The sequence below is a fragment of the Pelophylax lessonae genome (genome assembly GCF_965119305.1).
Source record: "Pelophylax lessonae genome assembly, chromosome: 12".
In the NCBI taxonomy this organism is placed as follows: Eukaryota; Metazoa; Chordata; class Amphibia; order Anura; family Ranidae; genus Pelophylax; species Pelophylax lessonae.
The window spans coordinates 98,869,521-98,883,738 of NC_138779.1; the positions used below are offsets into that span (position 1 = coordinate 98,869,521).

At 45.3% G+C, this 14,218-nt stretch overlaps 1 protein-coding gene across 1 annotated transcript in view; it reads right to left on the reverse strand.

Moving 5' to 3' along the window:
* The window catches only part of HSPBP1 (HSPA (Hsp70) binding protein 1), a 91,014-nt gene that overhangs the window by 15,951 nt on the left and 60,845 nt on the right, over positions 1 to 14,218 (reverse strand). Inside the window, exon 7 of the mRNA XM_082274361.1 lies at positions 5,175 to 5,286. Within this exon, the coding sequence (XP_082130487.1) occupies positions 5,175 to 5,286 (112 nt within the window). The remainder of the gene's footprint in view (positions 1 to 5,174; positions 5,287 to 14,218) is intronic.

Below are 14,218 nucleotides of genomic sequence, written 5' to 3' on the forward strand. Positions count from 1 at the left end.
GACTGAGCTGAGACCCCTTATCCTTCCACTTATGGTCCACCACATATTTGAATAAATTGTTCCTAATGGGGTACTCACAATCTCTGCAGCAGTGGAGTGAGGAGGGAAGGATGCCACTGTAACCTTGGATTAGCAAAAGTAAAACATTAAAGATGCACTCCCAGGATCAAGGACTAGGAGAGGTCGCTCAGCTGGCAACCTGAATCCGAAGCGGAAAAGGCAGGGAGGCTTCTGCACAGTAACCTCCCTCAAAACAAAGTGGTGGGTGCACACAGTGCACTTAAGGCCGTGTAGGCACAGCACACCACCATAAAGGAGAAAGCAAATGGTACAACAGTGCCAGCATTATGCACCCTTCAATAAATAGAACAGTTAAAAACAGGTGCCAAACAGTGGGATACTTGGTATAAATGTAGACCGTTGCTTTCATCATTAATCTGGATTTGATTAATGTTTTTTATTCCTCCATTTTTTGCCTTTGTGACAAAGGATTTGGCATTCGTTAACGGTCACCCTTTGGAGTTGATTTACTAAAACTAGAGTGCAAAATCTGGTGCAGCTGTGCATGGTAGTCAGCTTCTAACATCAGCTTGTTTAATTAAGCGTTGACAAAAAAAAAAAAACCTGGAAGCTGATTGGTTACTATGCAAAGCTGCACCAGATTTTGCACTCTCCAGTTTTAGTATGAATCCCTGTTTGTCCAGAACCAACTTATATCCATATATAAATAGCTTCTTTGTTATATAATGATTGTTTTATGTAATCTTGCTCTTTGCATCTAAGGCCCCTTTCACACAATCGGATCGATTGGGTCTGCCTGTCCGTTTTTCAGGCAGACCTGATCGGGCCAACCATTGACCAATATGGGGAGGCGGATGTCAGCGGCCGTCAGCAGACATATGTTCGCTGACACCCGCCTGGCATCCAATCCTTCAAGATTCGCTGAAAACAGACGTATGGTGAAACGTTCACCACCTGTACAGCAGGTTGGATCAGATGAAAACAGACAGGCTGTCCTTTTTCAACTGATCTTCCCATAGAGGAGAGCGGGACTGTGACAGGTCTGTCTCTGCACAGTGCGTGGAGATGGACCCGTCATCAACCTGCTCAGTGGGGATCAGAGGAGTGATCCCCACTGAGCAAACGGAGTCTATCAAAACTAATCTTCCCTGTGTAAAAGGGGCCTTAGACGCCACTTTTGTGGAAACTGCTTTTTTTCAATAAAATTTGTAAAAAAAAAAAAGCCACCATAATTGTGGCCAGCAGTCTCCACACAACCCAAAAGGAGGAATAAAATGAACACCCTGGGTGAATGTTAGAAAGGATTCAGCCCTGTACTGTACTCACCAATTCAGTAGCAGGAATAAGAGGGATTTAACCCCATCCTGGCTTCGCCCTGTACGGTGGGCATAACCCTTTAGGGATGCTCGTATATTGGGCTCTACACCAGGCAGGCCAAGGCTCTAGACCTGTAAAGCACCCTTAATCCATATACTGCACTGAATGCCAAGACAAGCATCCTTAGCAGGATCAAGGGCATAGCAACATTACAGGCCAGCCCCACATCTGCCACCACGTTGGGTCTTGGTACAGCCTCCTAAGGCTCTGTTGCCGAGTCCACCAAGCTGATAGCTACATAAAAGAATTCAATGTAGGAAGGTAAGCTTCTGTATGTAGACAGAAGAGGTCCATCGACCAAAGACACTAGCAAAAAACTGAAGCTATCTGGGAATGGGAGGAGTTATATAAGGGGATGTCCCTGCAACCTTTTTTTACCAGTGTCCAATCACCTGAAGGGATCTGCATTGAACCTGTCGTAGGAATTTAGGCCTCATTCACACAAGTGCTGAGACCTGGCTGAAGCTGCATAAACACATGGCCTAGAAGTCTCACACTTGTAAATGAGGCCCTAAAGATGCCCGAAACCTATACTGTACAATCAAAAAGTCCTTTTTTCGCTAAAAATAAAATTCTCTATTAAGCCAGCCTGTATTTGCTCAGTAGACTACTGCAGTTCCCTGGGATAATGCTAGATCCAGCGATGTTTGCTTAGTGTGCAGAGTAGCATATTTTTATACATATGTGTAACAAAGATCACCCAGCAATAAAGAACTGCCTGTACTCTCAGCTCCATGTAATATACACAGCTGTCTCTTAAACATCCTTCTGTCAACCAAAATGTATAGGTTGTAGATGGCTTATCATTTTTAAATATAAAAAAAGTTCCTAGGTACAACATTTTAGTTGCATTAACATGCCATGCCATGAACAGACAATTGAAATAGGCAGGAGAAAGAAACTACTCGTTTTCACATTAGTAAGGCTGCTAATTAACAGTCTGGATTTAATTGCATAGTGCATGAAAAAATTATCTAGCTTTATGCAAATAACCAACCTTAAGGAAAAAAAAAACAAATCAAAATGTAACAAGTAAATGAGCAGTTGCTAAAACCATACCAAGAAAGGATGTAATTTCCCGATTCGAAATTACCCATACAATGAAGATGTTGTCACACTGAACATCTCTAGAAAGCTTAATTCAAGATATGAGGACGACAAAAACCTCCAAATAACTTTTTACTAATTACCGTAACTATCATGCCATTTCAGCCTCATCTAACCATCTAATGAAACTCTCACACAGTCACAGTCTAAGAACTCGATTAGATTTTGACTGTCAAAACCTTTCATACACTGGTCAAAAAAATTAAAGAAACACTTTGTAATCAGAGTACAGCATCAAGTCAATTACACTTCTGGGATATTGATCAGGTCAGTTAAGTAGCGGAGGGGTTTGTTAATCAGTTTCAGATGCTTTGGTGTTAATGAAATTAACAGGTGCACTAGATGGGCAACAATGAGACAACCTCCTAAACAGGAATGGTATTACAGGTGGAGGTCACTGAATTTTTTTCCCTACTCATTTTATCTGACTGTTTTTAACTAGTTTTGCATTTTGCTAGGGTCAGTGTCACTACTGGTAGCATGAGGCGATACCTGGACCCTATAGAGGTTACACAGGCAGTCCAACTCCTTCAGGATGGCACATCAATACATTAAATTGCCAGATTTGGCACATCAATACGTGCCATTGCCAGAAGGTTTGCTTTGTCTCCCACCACAGTCTCAAGAGCATGGAGGAGATTCCAGGAGACAGGCAGTTACTCTAGGAGAGCTGGACAGTGGCGTAGAAGGTCCTTAACCCATCAGCAGGACTGGTATCTCTTACTTTGAGCACTGCCATAACCCTACAAAATGACCTCCAGCAGGCCACTGGTGTGAATGTCTCTGACCAAACAATCAGAAACAGACTTCATGCTTTTCACAGATGAGAACAGGTTCACCATGAGCACATGTGACAGACGTTAAAGGGTCTGAAGAAGCCATGGAGAACATGATGCTGCCTGTTACATCGTTCAGCATGACCGGTTTGGTGGTGGGTCAGGGATGGTCTGGGGAGGCATATCCATGGAGATATGCACAAACCTCTACAGGCTAGACAATTGCACCCTAAATGCCATTAGGAATCGGGATGAAATCCTTGAACCTATTGTCAAACCCTAGGCTGGTGCAGTGGTTCCTTCCGGTGCACGACAATGCCTGGCCTGATATAGTGAGAGTATGCAGCCAGTTCAAGTAGGATGAAGGAATGGATACCATTGAATGGCCCCCACACTCGCCTCACAGAAATCCAATAGAACACCTCTGGAACATTATGTTTCGGTACATCCAAGGCCGCCAGGTTGCACATCAGTCTGTTTAGGAGCTCAGTAATGCCCTGGTGCAGATCTGGGAGGAAATACCCCAGGATACCATCCCTTGTCACATTAAGAGCATGCCCCGACATTGTCAGGCATGCATACAAGTACATGGGGGCCATACAAACTACTGAGTACCATTTTGAGTTGCTGCAATGACATTTTAGCAGAATGGACTAGCCTACTGCATCATTTTTTCACTTTGATTTTAGAGGTGTCTCGTTGAATTCAGCCCTCTTCTGTAGGGTGATAATTTTCATTTCCATCAAACGATGTGGCATCCTTTCCTTCCTAACACATTACCCAGTCCATATCAGTATAGATATCCAGTGTGATATTTTTCCTCATTGAGATCTGATGTGTTTTCAAAGTGTGCCTTTAATTTTTTTTTGAGCAGTGTATATTGCAATGAGGTAAAATGGCCCACTATGTGTAATCAAGCTGCCTGGAACTCCTACATCTTTAATTCCTTCAAACTATGCATGTCTTCAGTTTACCTGAAAAGTAACCAAGCAAATTATCTTAAAATGTAATTGAAAAAGACCTGTTTTATAGAGAGCCCCCTATACAAATACTGTGCAGAAAAAAAGCAATACTTTTGGCCATAAATGGCCTAGACAAGGTCTGCAATGCTCACATTCTCAGTCATTACCTCCAAACAATCCAGCCATTTCTGATTTCTTAGGTGGTGATAACAAGCAGATTCAGTAGTTGAATACGCACCATTTCACAAGGAGATATCCCAGTCTATAGGAAAAACTCTCACCGTGTGTAGGCTTATTCCCTTACTCTTTTTGGAAGACCTCATGTTCATGAGAGCATTAATCTCTACAGCACAATAAAGGGTGCATTTTGGCATCTAGGTGGCACAGATGTTACATACAGCCCGCTGCTGGAGACAGTCAAATTCAATGCCAGGCTGAAATACACTTCACCTGTATGAACATCTGAGCAGTACTTGTGTACAAGGATGTATGCACCAAACGCAGAAAGTCCGTGCTGGGGGTATACCTCTCTTTATCAGAGTAGCACAGAGATGTGCATACGGTTAAAGCATATTTCAGCCTGTCATTAAATTTGACAAGCTGCCGAGACTGGGCTGAATGCTCCTCCTGGGCACCGAAATTTGCTCGTTTGTATGCTGTACTGGCAAATGCACCCATGTGAATGAGGACTAAAAAGAGTGCAGCAAAGGAGAACCAAGTGTGAATAGCTGTTACTGCAGAGCAACATTCATATTGGGTTCTGGTGCTCAAGACGACTTGCTCAATGACTAGACACATATCAATTTGCCCATGCTCTTTGACTAGAAATGTATCTTCTTTAGACTGCTTTATTTAAAAAATAGTAACCTTCTGGTTTACAGACATGGTGATCAAACTCTATTTCAATAGGAAGAAAATAAAATCTTTTTACCTGAAACTCCTCCTGCTTCTGTATTAGCTGACATCGCTCTTTGAGCAGCTCTTCGAAACCTAGTTCAGGTGCTCGACATTCAGCTACACCGAGTGGGAAATCTGACACCATGCTTAAAAAAGAAAAAAAAAAAAAGAAAAAAATTCTATCAACAGCTTATTTTTTAAATGACTAAACTGAAGAGAAAAAGGGGATTATAGAAGGTTTGTGTGGGTGTGTGTGTGTGTGTGGAAACCAACCCAATTTGCCTTTACTACTGGGATGGGGGTGTGTGTTTTCCAGCTGGTCAATTTTTAGTTTGCACCCTATGGCCATCACATGGCCATTCGTTTTTCAATACCAGTCATGGATGGGAGCAGGTTAAGGGAGGATTGGGCCATCTCCATGCTCAGCTGTTTCCCATCCATCCATCAGCATTCATGTACTTCCATGTTGGAGACACTCAGACCAAGTAGTGTTAGGAAGTGTTAGGACTGCAGGATACACAGGGTGCCGTGGAGTGGCCTGCAGCTTATACATGCGTTTGCAAATGTGTGTTAACCAAACCCCTGTTTTTAACCTATTATATTAGGCAGGTACATTTAGTTTGTTAGCAGACTGGTGGGTAAGTATAGCAAACTAAGGGCCAGTTGGTTTACACACACACACACACACCTTCTATAATCCCCTTTTTCTCTTCAGTTTTGTTATACACAGGGATGGAGACGCTGAGCAGTGCTCGCCAGTGTCTCATCTAAAGTCCCAACATTGCCCAAGTTGTATATTTTTTAAATGAAGCAATGTTTTTTCAAGCCCTGCATTCTTCCCTTCTCCTCTACTGGCTGCTCAGGGGAGAGACCCCACAAGGTGAAGGAGTGTTAATGTTTGTGCACACATATCCTTACTGTGGATTTATGGTGAGAAGTATTGCATCAGCCAGAATGCACTGCACCATATTGACCAATAGAGATTATATTCTGGGGCGGAGTTGTTTAGTCGAACAACCAAAACTTTAGCGCTGTAACAGTAAGAGCCAGAATCTACTGTAAAGAAATCAAAATAAGCATTTCTAATATGTGCAGTATTTGTCTCATTCATCTATTAGCATAATGGGAATATTCTCATTCAAGTCTACAGACTTGCAGATGTTTAAGTAATGCATTTTCAGAAGCAATAAGTCTGTCTTCAGGAGAAAAAATGTATATAAAAAAAACACCCTTTTAAAAATTGGGAGGAATTTATTATTAGAATCCTTTGAAGATAGATTGTATGATCTTTTAGTTTTTTTTTTTTTTTTAATCTACATGTGCATGGCCATGAAATTACTTCACAGGGAAGTACCACATGACAAATACCCTGTGGAGTGTTAACACAGGTTAAAGTATGTGTTAACGTGTTGCTTTAAGGCAGCTCATTCATTGTGAATAGGCTGTTAATCCACCACAACCGATAGAAAAACATACATGACCTTTTTTTTTGGGTTGTGTTTTGTGTGCTGCAATGGGTTGCACTATACATTTCAACTCTCTGGAGCGAGCGGCCCAAACTGAGATCCTAGAAAAAGACTGAGTGCCTCCAATGCATTCCATAGTGCAATCAGAATGCTTATTGCCTTCATTGCATTGTGACATGTGGAAGTGTGCAAACAGTTTATAAAGTTATTTGCATATTAAATTTGCTTGCCTCTCTGGGCACAATCGGGTAGTATTTTGTGACGCTAAAAAGGTATGTGCTGGCACATTATGGTGGCCATTTAGGACTCTGCATTTAGTTTCCCTTTAAGAATAAAGGCTTAACCTAGCCACCCATCTCTCGTCACCAGTGCTCTGCCCACATGGCTGTATCATTAATTTACAGTTTCCTGTGAATGAACAGACTACAGGAACTATCACCTATTGTAGCGGACAGCTTGTATTTCTCAATGAACTGCAAGGGTGCTGATGAACACTCTTGTAGTTCATGGATTCTTCCCGCCATTCAGTAACTGCTTCTTGTATTGGAGATTTGGGCAGACAGTGTACCCGAGAGTCTACCGGATACAGACATTGCATCCACGATCTGCTGATATATATATTTTAAATGCAAAAAGATGTGCATTTATTTTTAAATTAAAAAGGCCCTCATTACACAGCTCCAGTGCGTTGTAATGCATTATCGTATGTATGTTATAGTGCAGTATTCTGTAATTTGATTTGGGCTGCAAAAAAGCAGCCAAATTTTAAAAATTGTGTTATACTGCCCCCTACAGGAGTAGGACACTAGGCAGAATAAAAGTCTGGCTACACCCATTGGCAGTCCCAGGGGGTATACTCCCTCTTTCTGCTATTGGCACTCAGTTTCAAGCAGTATCAGAAGAATTACAACTCCACAAAGGGGTCGGTGCTGTGTCCGTAGATAAACATCAGAGAAATTGATTTTACGGCAAGTCAAAAATCCCATTTTCCGCTTTCCTTCATTGACGGACATAGCTTCAGATCTTCATAACCATCGGGACGTCCCAAATTAGTGTTAACATGAGTGATGGGAACAGCAAAAAAAATTCCCAAGGCTAAAAACAGTAGCAAACCAGGCAACATGAGCTCAACCAAAACAACTGGAGTCCACCTGAAAAAAAAAATACACCCTCAAAGAGGATCAGGTCCTCTCAACAGCAGCCTGCAAAACCTTGCAGCCAAAAGAAGCATGGGCAGATGTGAACACATCCACTTTAAAAAAAACTTTGTGAAAAGTGTGCACTGATGACCAAGTGGCTGCCTTGCAAACCTGTATCACTGACACCTGATGACAGAAAGCCCAGGAGGCACTAAGCGCCCAAGTAGATTGCGCTTTAACAGGAAAAGGAGGAATCTGACCCTTGATGGAATAGACCGCAATAACTGTCTGTCTGATCCATCTGGAAATGGTCGCAGAGGATCGGACAACCCTTTATGACGCCCATCCGTGAGCACAAAGAGAGTCAGACTTCCTGAAAGACTCCGTAGCTGCCAGGTACACCCTAATTGCCCGGAGCACATACAAGGCAATTTCCTTTGGATGTTTAGGCCTGGGACACAGGGAAGGCAACACAATGTATTCATTCAAATGAAAATCAGAGACAACCTTTGGAACGATGGACAGGGGTGAAGAACCACCTTATCTCTGTGAATCACCAGGTAAGGTGAACAACAGGATAACGCCACAAAAAAACTTCTTATGAGCCAAAACGGAAGGCCCACGTCTATGACGAGGTTCCTTCCCCTTTGTAGCCTGCAGAAGAAAGGTACTCTTTCCCCCCTGTGAGACCTTTTATGATGTCATCCAGGGTAGCTCCAAACAGGCGATCTCCTTGAAAGGAAAGATCAGTTGAGGCCTTTTTAGAAGTCTGGTCCGCAGACCACCAATTGAGCCAAAAGACACGCTGAAGGACCACTGCCAAATTAGAGAGCCGAGCCACTAGGGGAGCTGCATCTAAAGAGGCATCACAGATACACTGCAGCCCCTGGACCAGCTGGTCCACCAGCTCAGCAAAGGCAGGGGGGAGCTGTTCTCCCTCCAGGTGTCAGCGCAAAAGCTTAGTCCACTCGGTCAGAGTTTGCGACACCAGGGCAATGGTGAATACCGGCCTCAGTGCCAAACCAACCAGAGAGTACATATTGTGGGCCACAGCTTACCGCCTTCCTGTCAGCCGGATTCTTAAAGGCCAGAGACTCTTCAACCGGAATCATGGTTGCCTTGTTCAATCTGGAGACCAGAGAGTCCACCACCGGTGGAACAGTCCACTTATTAAGAAGGGACTCCTTATAGGAGTAACGCCTAGTAAAGCACTTAGGGGCCCCATGGGGACGCTTTGGTCGTCCCCACTCTTTAGCGACAATTCTGTCAAAATAGGCAGGAAAAGAAAACACCTTTGCTTCTCCGGATGGCTTGTGAGTACCAAACGGAACCTGCACCTCCATTGCAGCTGCATCCTCCATTTTCAAGGTCTCATGCACAGATACAATTAGTGCTTTCATCAGCGCCTTTTCGTGCACGGTTGCAGTAGTGGAGGAATTATCCTCACCATCAGAGGATTCCGAGTGCGTGCTTGCAGACCCAGCAGGGTGGCCCACGTCCGCAGCAGCCGAATCAGATTCAGGATCTGATGAGGCAGGGGGGCACTTTTTGCTAGCCCCTCATTCGAAGACCACTTCCACCTGGACACAATGGACTCCATGACCGCCATCAGTTTATCGATGGATGTTTGAGGCCCCACAGCCTCAGAGAGGGGATCAGGGTGGGAGATGTGCTCCAAAGACTCCATGAGTCACCAGGGGGACCCCACCAAAAAACACTGCAAGGGATAACCCCCACCGCGCTGGCAGCCCCACTAGGTCACCAGGCACAAACCCCAAGTGATCCTCACCAGAGAGGGAGAGTACCCCACCAGACACAGCACCCAGCATAAACAGGTACCTGCAGCCACCAGGATAATCTGCACTCCACTCGCAGCGATCAGGAAGTGAAAGGATCCAGAAGTCAGCGATAGGGGATGAGGAGGGGCTCCCGCCACTGAAATCGCTTCCCACAGGGCTCCACTGTCATGGCCGCCGGTATTTTCAATGGCAAACCACTGCAAAATGGTCGCCGGACTACACAAACATGGCCGCCGTGTAAAGAAACACACAGGCTACAACAAGATGGCGGCCCTGGGTGGCACCACGAGGCTTACAGGAAGCTAGGCCTCAGGGAAAGACCCAGGCAGGACTGGGGGTCCTGACAGGAGCCCCCACCAGGTACTAACCCCCCCCGCACAGTCGATCGTCCAGTCGCCGGTGGGGCGCACCCCCCGGCCCCCATCACCAGCATAGCGCCCTGCCCCCACCCCAGGAGGTGGATCAGACCACTCAAACAGCCCCAACATATGTGAAGGGGGACGGGGGTAGGATGAGAGACTAGGATAGGATGACAAGGGGGGGTGGGGGCCTAACGGGAAGGAGTGGAACCCAGGGGTCCCACCGTCCCAAGAAGGGGCCCATGTCCACCCCAAAACCCTCCAGGGGGGAGAGGGGGGACAGCTACTCACCATAGCAGAAACCAGGTGGGCACCGCTCCAGACAGAATCCCTCTTCATCAAAATGGGGGGGGGGGGGGGCAGGCCAGGAGGAACACTGAAACTTGGGCCGAGACCCAGTTGTATATATGACCTTTGCGAAGCGTTTAACTCGCAGACCAGCCACTGTCCAGTGGGGCTATGTCGCGGCCGACCTAGCGCGGAGAGGAAGTCTGCGTGCGCTCGCTAGCCAGACTTGAGTGACCACTGAATCTAGATTATCCAGCCCATCGCCCAGTCCGGCAGTTGATTGTAGATCCCCCACAGAAAAAATCCAGGAAAAAAAAAATGTCTATCTTAAAAGAAAAAATTGCCAGGACCAGATATCCCAGCAAGGAACTAGGTCCTTACTACTGACTATGCAGAAAAAAACTGAATACCTATAGCAGAGAGAGGGAGTATACCCCCTGGGACTGCCCATGGGTGTAGCCAGACTGCCCAACGGGTATGAAGATCTGAAGCTGGGTCCGTCAATGAACGAAAGAGAAAAAAATGGAAGGTAGGCAAATGAATAAAAAGATGCCAATTTAAACTTGGGCTTTAAAGTTATAGGACAGGATTTCAAACAATGACAGAGGTATCCGTGAGAATGGAACCAGTGTTCCAGGCCATACGTCAAGATCAGACTGCACGGGTCTCACAAATTTCCATGGAGCAAGGCAGGCTGCATAACACGGTTTCAGCACTAAAAAGACCTGAAGGAGAGACTCAAGTCTCTTTCCAACCAAGTCTTTAAAGGCAATAGCCTCTCTACCAAGAATATCAGGGACTTGATAAGGCAGGCAATAGCAATATACAGAGAGGGCACCATACATTTTTTGTAAAACCTCCAGTGGGTATTATTGAGCAAACCACCTAGTGGGGATGTAAACCCTTTTAGGCTGCAGCCACTCACAACATATGGCGTTCCAAGAGCTTGGTTGGTTTTGTATTCTTTTAGGATGCAATACATACTAGTGACCTTTGCCCAAATGTACACTGCTGAGAGAGTTTGGAAGAGATCACAGACGATAAAGTCTTCTCCCATGTGGAATCCTGAGACTCCAAAGAGGGCTTATCCCCTTTCCTCCCCCTACTCCTTCAAAAGTAAGGCAGTGGTCATGACAGAGTTACTTTTTTTCGGCCCTTGTTGCTCAACATCTCACAGAGGGGAGTGATCTTTTCCATAAACTCCCCCATAGAGGCAGAGAACACCTCCCTGCTTAAGCAGGGGGAGTGAGGAACCCCCGAAGGGGACAGAGGAGGTTTCTGAGGAAGTTAGAGACCCAAGTGGAAGACAAATACCCAAGTTATCCTAAATAGGATCCCTCATGGGATGGTTGTAGTGCCTCTCCAACCCAATCGGCAGAAAGTGTTCTGAATAGCCCTTTTGCCCCATTCCCTTTTTGTTTGCGTTTCCCACTATAGCAGTCAACTGTACCCAGTCAGGGTACTTATGAGAGCTGGTGGAAGGGGTTATCAGCCATCCAATTATGCCAATCTCAGGCTGCGAGTCCCTAAAATCATCCAAAAGTAGCCAGTACTGGCCAAACAAAGCCAGGGCCACACAGGAAGCAGTCTTGCCACCATGGAATACAGCCAATATACCATCTGAGCCTGAGTGTGGACCCATGACAAGCTCTGCTGAAGAACAAAAAGGTAGAGGTGCCAGCAGAAAGGCTGCCCAATCAAGTATTTGAGAAAACATTCATGACCTCCATGGCCACAGCAGAATTTTAAAACTGGTGCAGCCCAATCCAAAGCTGCAACACATCTCCAAAGTTCCAGTTGTTTAGGGGATTGCAGTGCTCCCGTCACTTTGAAAGGTATACTTCCGAGGGGGTCTTTAGAGACTGGGTCATGTTAGTGCATACCACCACTGCCCTGGACCTGTATAGCATCCTGTGACCAACGCAACACAATTTAACCTATCTTTACATCAGCCCCACAGCGATTGAGCTAGTTTATGTCTGCAGTAAAGGACTGTCAAATTCTCTATGACAAAATTTAAATTGCATAGTTCAGTTTTAAAAAAGGAGAAGCATGACAATGTTGCCTCTGCTGTCAATTTTAACATGCAAGTTTACTGCTCTTATATATCCCACAGATTAAAGTGGTTATTAAGTCAGATTTATAAATCACTTGCACTTCCTCTGTTTTATGAAGATATTTAGTACTCATCTTTTTTTTTTTTTTATTTTAATCCTAAATACCTTCTTGCACAGCGCCTCTCTGTGGTCACGTGACCTCCCTCCACTCTCCTTTACTGACATAAGGATAGCAGCGGGAGGGGTCGAGATTCCCCTCCGACGTATGCCAATCAGCAGAGGGAGGTATTTAGTATTATAATTTTTAAAAAACTGACACACGGTTAATAAAAACAGAGTGGATACAAGGGGATTTATATATGTTGCTTTACAGCCCCAGGGGAATATAGGCAGGAGGGGTGGGGAGGAGATCGGCTCCCAACACAGACTAGGAAACAAGAGGCAGAGAGGGAGAGTGACAGGGAGAGACTGTGTACACATAGCAGGATGACAAAGGCTCATAAATTGACCATGGTATCATGGATCAGCAGCCATGATTAGCATGGCCAGCACGCATAGGTACAGGCAGGATCAACCAGGTATTTTAGAACATAGAATTGAAAAATGACACTGCAAAAGTACTGTGGTATTGATTATGCTTTAAATGAACAGGAGCATTTTTTTATTACAACCATTTTAATATTAAAGATTCAATTTTTTGTATGAATGCTTTTGCTTTTTATTGCTGTGAGATGAAGCACCTTCACCTTGGTTTTAAGTTCAAAGGTCCCTTAATGCATTGTGGCTTTAAACCCTTTCCAATAGCGCAAATCAATGCAGATTATTGAAATGATGTAGAAAAATTCAATTAAATACAATTTAAAGATTTTTTCCACCATTTTCCACCCATCTTCCACTATCCCTGCCCCCTCCTTCTCTGACATCCCCCTTCCACTTTTAAATGTAAATGCCATTAAACATGCCTGCTTTCCTTTAGTGTTCTGGCCAATCGAAAGAGGTCACAGGTCTGTCCTCTTCTCTGAAATCAGCGATGGGTTTCCTGGACAGAGCAGTTCTCATCATCACTAGACTGGACTAGACAGATCAGAGTGCAGAGTTCTCACATATCGATAGCCACTGTGCTGTCTAAAAGAACCGTGAGCACATGCCAGCATGAGGAAATGGCCTCAGAAGGGCATGTCCAAAATGGCCTGGGCTCACAGGAAGTGGGCTGGAAAAGTACAGGGGTCATGTCAGGAGACTAGCCAGAGGAGAGTTGCCCGTAGGCCTGGCATGGTGGCCAATTTCCAATATGGCCGCACTCGCACAAATGTGCGCACACGTATTGCGAACGCACCTTCACTACGCCAAAGACGTGTGTGTGCTGGCTCAAGCAATGCTTGTCAGATCCTGGCGCCCTCTGGCCTTTAAAAGAGGGACTGCAGCACATGGACATTGCTGACTGATCTTCAGCTTCCTGCTTCCTGCTCCTGTGTGTGTGCTTATGCTTCTGATCATCTGTTACCAACCCGGCCTGCCTTTGGATACCTCTTGTCATTCCCCCAGCTCTGACCTCCCACAGATCTGCTCTTGTTTCTTGTCCTGTGTATGACTGTGGCTTGCCTGACAACGTCCCTGTTCTTCTGTCTGCTGACTACTGGCTTATCGACCTTGGCATCCATCTCTGACTACGTTTCCTGCTTCACCCTGTCTGCTGTGATCCACCCATGTGCCTACCTGCAGTACCCAGCCTGCTGTACCCACCTGCAGTACTTACCTGTTCCTCCAGCCTGCAATACCTATTTGCCATATCCAGCTTATTGGAGCCACTATAATCTGTTTCCTGCTGTGTGCAGTCTGCACCATCATCAGCTCCACTGGGTCCTACTGCTCACCTCATCTGGTATCCACCTGCGGAGAGATCTCCACACCTGCATCTCTCATCCGTGGCACAGCCAGCAATCCCTGCTTCTTTGGGCTTCGTGTTCCCT